General features: G+C 41.4%; 1 protein-coding gene across 2 annotated transcripts; it reads right to left on the bottom strand.

Annotated features, from left to right (window-relative positions):
* Positions 1 to 1091: 1091 nt before the first annotated feature.
* On the bottom strand, positions 1092 to 5326 carry LOC116780591 (cryptic protein-like). 2 transcript variants are annotated; one of them, XM_032675786.1, is made up of 6 exons: positions 5057 to 5326; positions 4862 to 4911; positions 4574 to 4750; positions 3649 to 3763; positions 3412 to 3521; positions 1092 to 1572 (listed from the first exon to the last, which is right to left on the bottom strand). In XM_032675786.1, the coding sequence occupies exons 1-6, from the start codon at positions 5077 to 5079 to the stop codon at positions 1448 to 1450; spliced, it is 600 nt and encodes a 199-aa protein (XP_032531677.1). In that variant the 5' UTR covers positions 5080 to 5326; the 3' UTR covers positions 1092 to 1447. The 2 variants fall into 2 exon arrangements, with proteins under 2 accessions (XP_032531677.1, XP_032531678.1); XM_032675787.1 differs by lacking the exon at positions 4574 to 4750.
* Between the last annotated feature and the right edge of the window lie 2154 nt (positions 5327 to 7480).

The following is a 7480-nucleotide window of genomic DNA, read 5'->3' as shown; positions in this document are numbered from 1 at the left end:
GTTTTCACAATGGCATTCCGGAAATTTCAACATCTGACAAATAAAGGCATGACTATTTTCCTCCAGCTGTTCTCTTTGATATTTAATTATCCTAAGCTGGTCCCTGGAAACACAGGCATGCAGGTACAGACCAGTTTGAGGGAAATAATGAGAATTTCTAATGCAGTGTATCCTGTGTGAAGAGTCAAAAGCCTCCTCTTTCAGTTCAAACTTAGAGTGTGGAAAGGAGCAGTCTGAATCCTTTGCAATATTTATCATGAATATGTTTTTACACAATGAATCCCTGTAAAAGCCCATTTCTGAGTAGTCATAGATTGAAAGGCAGTCACAATATTATGTCATTTGTTGGTGATTATGTTGTTCTTTGCTTAATAACTGGAATGTCTTGCGTTGTGGCACCCAATAAATCAATTAAAAATTTTAAGATTTAAATACATTGAACTTTTAAAAGACACTAAGGTTTTTCTTCATCAAAAATGTCTTTCTAGTCAACAAAATTATGAATTTGATTGTTTCTATGTGGTAGCTCCACTCTAAAGGGATAAAGGTACATTTTAGGCTTCTCTTTGCAATTTTTTCAAAACAAACCTGTTTCTGGTGTTTTATAAATGTGCATGAAGATGCATTTACATTTCCAAGCATTTTGTATTTTACAGCCTAGAAAGTCATATTTAAATGATACATAAATCAAGACAGCTTTGCTTTAGAAAAAGTTAAATGAAGCTGCTTTTTGGTGTCCTTTTGAAAAAGAAAAGAGGAGCTGGTATTTCTAGGATGTGAAATAAAATAAATCCCCAAAAGTCAAATAACGATCAGCTGTGTGTTCTTAAGATACATGATTCCTGCCTAAGGTTGTGTATATGTACAATTAAGTTATAATAAATAATAATGAAACCTGAAAAACTATACAACCTTTACAGTTCTTCTCTACATTAGGGTTTTTAAGATATCTATTCTTAAAACCCTCTTTATCTCTTCAAATTTCTGATTGTTTGTTCCACCCTGCCCTTTTCTTACAGGATAAAATAGAATGACAAATGGCAGGTAAGTTTTCAAGTTTAAGTAAAGCTAAACTTATGGCTTTTCAGGAATGAAATCAGCTTTATTCGTTAAAATACTTGTACTGTGTACAAAAGAAATTACTATAAGTTACAATACTCAAGGCATAGAGCATTGAGGGGGTGTTTGCTTCCACTGGAAGAACAGTATTTTAGAAATAAAGAATCATTACAATCAGACATCGATAGCAGTAATAATATAATAATAAATACTTCACATTTATATAATCTGAATTTCTAATAATCCAAACATTTCAGCATGAATTAATATATCTTAATATGTCTCCAACATGTAGGTAGAAGAGTCTTCTGTAGCTCATAGAAAAAGAAAATTGTATGACTCGTGGTGAGGGCTACATCAACCCTCATCTATATCCCCTTGTCCAGTTTCACAACTGCCAGCAGCAGAACTCCAGAAGGATGGTGAGCAGGCAAGCGACTGCAAACACTGTTTGCTGTAATCTTAACCCATTAGAATACAGTCTGGTAATTTCCTCCTTTTCTGATTTCAGTTCTGGGGGAAAAAAAAAATCGAGAAAATAAGATGGTTAATAAATAAATATGTAAATTTGAAAACAAAAGACTTTCAACATACTTGAAAAGTCCTCTAACATCTCGCAGGTACTTAAGTTAAAGGTATCAGCTGTTAAAGCCAATCAAAGGGACTATTCTCAGGGGAGAGATGTAAATAGATGTCCCATCAATGATCTTTTGAGGAGCAACTGATAGCACTTATCAGCTCTTGCAGGCATTAATCTCAGAATAATCAAAAGTAAATACCAAGCAAAAGTAAGAGGAAGAACTTCACAAGAGGTATGTACTCAAGCCTGAATGTCAGCTTTTAACCCTTCCTTTAACAGGAGGGACTTCACTTGCAGCACAAGCAGAAAGCCAGAACCTCCTTTACGTGAAAGCCACCGAGTTGCTGCTCAGAGGATTCTTCACTGACACCTTTCATTGTCTTCTTTAAGCTGAGCTCAAGAGCAGTAAGCAGCAGACTGCTTTTACTGAGCACGGGGAGGCCCATTATGTCTTTTGCTCCTTTAATGGGAAACAATAGGGCTGATTCAAAGGTGAACACCCAAGCGTTTAACTCTTCCGAAGAGTTTAATGAGCGAGCTGTATGCTATATGTAACTGCTCAGTACAGACAACCTCAAGGAAAAAGTGGGTCCGGAGGTGGGTTTTAATTTTTTTTTTTTTTTTTTTTTTTTTTTTTTTTTCGTTTTTGTCTGGGGTTGCAAGGATAGGAATGCCACCCGATATTTTAAAATTTGCATTTACATTTGAGTTGGTGGCATAACTCAGGAGTCACAGGTTCAAGATACTGCTACTCAGGTAGGAATCTGGTCAGGAAATAAGAGACTACCAGTTCATCGGGGTGCAACTGAATCTTGAAACTCTTTAGGTCTGTTGTTTCCTCACCCTGCTAACCAGTGATATTGGTACAACTGAAGGAAAGCACAAGATGAGATTAAGACATGATGGGTGGAAAGGGCAAAAATATTTTGCACTGATTTTGCCACTGAAGTGGAAATATTGTTAAACCCTCATTAGTCATCTCAAGAGTATTGAAAACAGTCTGGATCAAAGTAGCCAGTTCTCCATGGAAAATAATACCTGTTAAAGCAAATCTTTAAATCTTTATTCTAGCTGGTTGAAAAATATTCATCCGTTTATTCAAGGATTCTCACAGGCTGATGTAGAAAGACTTAAATACAATGGTTTTCAGGAGACTGGATGGCACTGCTTTACACTGATCAGGACATGGCTACATGTTTTTTGTGTGAAGTGTGCTCTGTCTTAGAACTCTGTATATGAACATTATGAAGATACAGATCTTAAAATAAGGTTCAGACTAGTTTTGTCATTTGGTTATGATTGATAATTCTATGTTTTAAGTGGTTTATGTGAGAACATGAAAGTTTTCACAACTTGTTTTCTAATCTAATACGGTTTTTACTTACACCACACCCGTTTAACACTACTGGTGTTTTTCTCTTCCCTTGTCTAAGAAACGTATTTTGTATGCTTGGGTGTGGCTAAATGAGAAGCCGTAGATGTGCAGATTTTGCAGAGCGGAGAAATATTTAATCTCTGTAATTTTCAATTAGAGCGGCAGAAAGTTTCCTACTGCACAGAATTATAAAGATCTGAAAGTATTTAACGTGATGCACTATGCAGGCAACAGCGGTGCTGTTCACTGCTTCACTAATGCATTTTCTGAAGCAAAGCAGCCCACTGTAGAAATCTGAATAGAGCACACACACAGCATCCTCCGAGTGCCCCATCCTTGCAGAAGGCAATTCTATCACCCACGAGGCAAAAATGTTTGCTTTAATGCCATTTCTTACCGCAGTTGTCCCGCATTATTTCCGAGAGGCAGTTCAGGGTCCCGTAGCCGCAGCGGCACAACCAGCAGCCCTTCAGCACCCAGGCGCCGTGAGCGATGCTGCCGCAGTTGCTGCCAACGACAAGGGAGACATTTGGTACATGCCTGATCCCAAAAACAACCATCCAGAGCATCTCGTTCACTTTTCCTCCCATTTTGGTCTGATTTTTTTTTCTTTTTTTTTTTTTTTTTTTTTTACCTTTGCCGCTCGTCGTGTTCGCAGTATCTGCCAGTGAAATGTTTTAGGCAGGCACAGAAAGTCCCTAAGATACAGGTCCCTCCGTTTTGGCAGCAGTGTCTGCTCAGTTTTTTACCTGCAAGACAATATTACAGATGTTAGCAAGCATCTCGGGGGCTCTGAACCTCACCTTTTCCTCGTTTGTTCCCTCAGGTCTCTCCAGTTGCCAAAGTAGCAAAAGGATATCTGGTTTTATTGTTTTTAGAGACAATAAAATTATATGCCTGTTAGGAGTGTTTGTTCAGCTAAACCCAGTTTGTTTAGTTAAGGATTAGAAACAAACTACCAGGGATTACAGGATGGTGAAGGAGCAACGCCTGGCAATCTTGTAGCAGCATCATGTATTCGGGTGAAATATTTCACTTTGACAGACAGAGGTTTCAATCACACTAAGAAATGAGGCAGTTACTGGAAAGCGATGCTTATTTTTGAAAGGATGCTTTGTTATTTAATTTTGAGAGGAGGGGGGAACGCTCCCTTCAGCCTTTCTCAGACTCCTGGGACTGAGCACCAATATAAAACTCAATATATGTGGGAGGAAAACGACTACATTTCCCGCCCCCCCCCCCCCTCCGTTAGTACTGTTGCTTTCATGCAGCTCAAACTTTTTTTTTAAAATAACTTTTTTATTATCATGAATTCTAGTTAATTTGAACAAATGAACAGAATGTTAAGAGATTTCAGATATTTTTGTCTATGCAAGTTATTCTTGGTATCATTCCCTTTTCATTAGCACATTTTGCAAGTGAGAAATCCTCAGTTCTACCCTACATTTTTATCACCATTTCCTGAGTGACCATGGAAAACCAACAGGCTGGAAAATTCTAGGACAACATTTTTATAAAAAGCAATTTTGCGGATTGTTTACATAAATAATGTTACCTACTCTCTGTAATTCCAGTGAAAGGTACCAATGACCTGGAACTCTGCTGCTTTCTGCTTTCATAACTCTGATTCATGTCATTGAGTGCATTTATAAAAATCCCTTCGTTCTCGGGCTGCTGCTTTTGAGCTGTGGCATTGAGACTTTTCACATCTTCTTCACTTTCTTCTTTACCACGGCCTTGACAAGAAGTGTAAATATGGAAGGGAATTTCTTTTAATAAAAAAGTACACAGGCTAAATGTGCAAGGGAAACAAGATGGGGCGGTGAGAAACACGAAGCTTCCCTTACCTTTTCCTAAATGAACGGCCTGCCAGACCAGCGTCACAGTGAACAGAACTCTGAAAAAAACCCCCATGAACTGAAATAAATACGTGCCAACAAGACAAACACTAAAACGAAGGTGGGTGCGCGAACTTTTCAAAGACTAAAGGAAAAAGCATCCCAGGCTGGAGAAAGTCCCCCGGCAGCTCGGGGTGAACTTACTTAACGTGATTTTCACAGTACATTTTCCTGCAGCTTGAAATTCCCTCGAGGTCCTCCGGGAAAGCTTCGGCAGGAGGAAGGTGTCCTGAGCCCCCTCCTGCAGACTGTCCTCACACCATACACGGTAACAGGAGACGGAGAAACCGGGATGGAGGAAACTCTTCTCTTGCTATCCAGCTCACACCAGGAGTCCCAAGGGCACAGTCCACAGCTGAGCCCTCACCGCGGTCCTGGCGGGCAGGGACGGACCATCCCGGCGAGCTGGGACTCCCTGGCCAGCCCCTGAAGGGTGGAGCAAAGTGGGGGCATCCACTACTGGGTGGGGGCAGAGTTAAGTGCCCGTGAGCACAACGAACAGCCCAAGGCAAGAAGGACTCAGCTCCAGGTTATTTCTTAACATAAAGGACTTTGAGCCGCCTCGTACTGCGTGGGGAAAAAAAACCGAACAAAAAATCCCAACCAAAACAGAAAAACCACTGTTCTGCAGAACTACAGTAGGTATATATAATGTATATAGTATAAGAAACTGCAGCAGGTATATATAATGAAGGTTAAAAGGCTCAACTCTACCTACGTGCCTTGTCTTTACCAGGGTTTTCCACCGGGAGCCTGCTTTCTGAGATTGTACTACTTTGCAGCACAGATTCTTGGAGCCTAGTACTACAAAAAGCAATATGAGGCTCTTGACAGAAGGTTGCTGTCTCACGTGAGCTGTTAATAACCTTCTGAGACGTTTTTTGAAACTTTTTTTACTGTTAGTAAAATTAGATACATGAGTGAGTATTCCTAGGCTGAGTATTCCTAGTCCGAGTTAATGCAGTATCAGCAGATACCTACACGTGATTTACCATGTGCACTGCAATGGGCTAAGACCACTCACACGACTTTACTATGACTCAGTGGCACCACCAAAAGGACCTGCCTCTGGGCAGTGCTGAAAGAGCAGCTCTGGGCAGTCTTTTCTCAGATGGCCTGTACTCCAAATTGCACGTGGCCTGTACTTAAGTTGTGACAGGGAACTGCAGCAATATAGCTCGTTTTGGGTTTTCTTTTGGTGGGAGGGAAGGGCATATGAAGGAGGGATGCTTCCACTGTGCCAGTGCAAATGAAGCTAGTACAAGTTACATCTTGGCTAGATACATGATCACATCAGATGTATGGATCAGACCTCCACTGAAGAAATGGCTGCACTGACTAAAAACATTACCATCTCCTGGTTTGTGACTCCCCGTGGCTGTCATTTGTCAGATTTGCCCCATCTGAACTGTGATCATTTCTCATCCAATTTGGTACAAAGGCTGGCTTAATTTACAAATTAGCTGTGCTAATTAAAGTCACCCTCTTGGCACTGAAGCAGATGGAGGGTGTTCTGAGGACATATTCTCTTACACCACTGCATGCAACATGGGCAACTAACAAGAAAAGATGGAAACCATGGTACAGTTAGAAACCTATGACCTAACTGCTATCATGGAATCATGATGGGACACATGACTGGAGCACTGCAATCCAGGGCTGTAAGCTTTCCAGAAGAGAGAGGCTGGGAAGAAGGGGTGGGGGAATGCTCTGTGTAAAGGAACAGATGGATTGTGAAGAGCTGCCTCTGAGAAACAGCCACGAGAAGGTTGAGAGCCTGTGGTTAAAAATCAAGGACAGGACCAACAAAAGACACTGTGTGGCTGGGGTCTGCTGCAGGATGTCTAATCAGGGGAAGCTGCTGAAGAGGCCTCTTGCTTCAGCTCCAGGATTATTGTGCTTGCAAGCTCCCATCCTGATGGAATGACACGGATGTCTCCTGGGAAAGCAACATAGCCAGCTGGCAGGCAATTCAGGAGCTCACTGGACTGCATCTGGGACAACTCCCTGGTCCAGGCACTGGGCAAACCAACCAGAAGAGAAATGTTACTGGGTCTGGTGTTCATTTTAATGAGTTCATTAGAAGGGTTAAGGTTGGAGCAGCCTTGTTTGTAGTGGCTGGACCCTGACTGAGTTCATGATCTCAAGGAACAGGGGCCTGGCAAAGAGCAAAGTCAGGACCTTGGACTTTTAAAGGATGAATTCCAGCTGTTGAAAGAGTTAGTGAATGAGATCCCCGAGGAAACTGGGAACAGAGGAGCTGACCAAAGCTGGCATCTGTTTAAGGCCACTTTTCTTAGCATAGGAAATCAAGCAAGACAGCCTGGAAACCAGCATGGCTAAGCAAAGATTTGCTCCTGAAACTGAGGAGTGAGAAGGAAATGCACAACTAGCAGAAGCAGGGACAGGTGACCTGGGCAGAGGACAGGCTGTGTGGGGTTGGAGTCAGAAAAGCTAAGGCCCTCTGAAAGTAAAGAATAACAAATAGGGATTCTATAAGTACACAGGTCAAAAAAGAAAGGCCAGTGAGAGTATACCCTCCTCTCTGATAAATGAGAAGGGAGAACT

The sequence above is a fragment of the Chiroxiphia lanceolata genome, chromosome Z, assembly GCF_009829145.1.
Source record: "Chiroxiphia lanceolata isolate bChiLan1 chromosome Z, bChiLan1.pri, whole genome shotgun sequence".
NCBI lineage: Eukaryota > Metazoa > Chordata > Aves > Passeriformes > Pipridae > Chiroxiphia > Chiroxiphia lanceolata.
The sequence above is the reverse complement of the archived record's forward strand: the minus strand, read 5'-3'. Positions and strand labels throughout refer to the sequence as shown.

Coding starts and splice junctions, on each gene's coding strand:
- LOC116780591 (XM_032675786.1), bottom strand. CDS start 5,079: ATGTACTGTGAAAATCACGTTAA. Junction 4,751..4,861: donor GGCCGTTCATTTAGGAAAAG/GTAAGGGAAGCT, acceptor CTTCTTGTCAAG/GCCGTGGTAAAGAAGAAAGT. Junction 3,764..4,573: donor TTTCACTGGAATTACAGAGA/GTAGGTAACATT, acceptor ATTGTCTTGCAG/GTAAAAAACTGAGCAGACAC.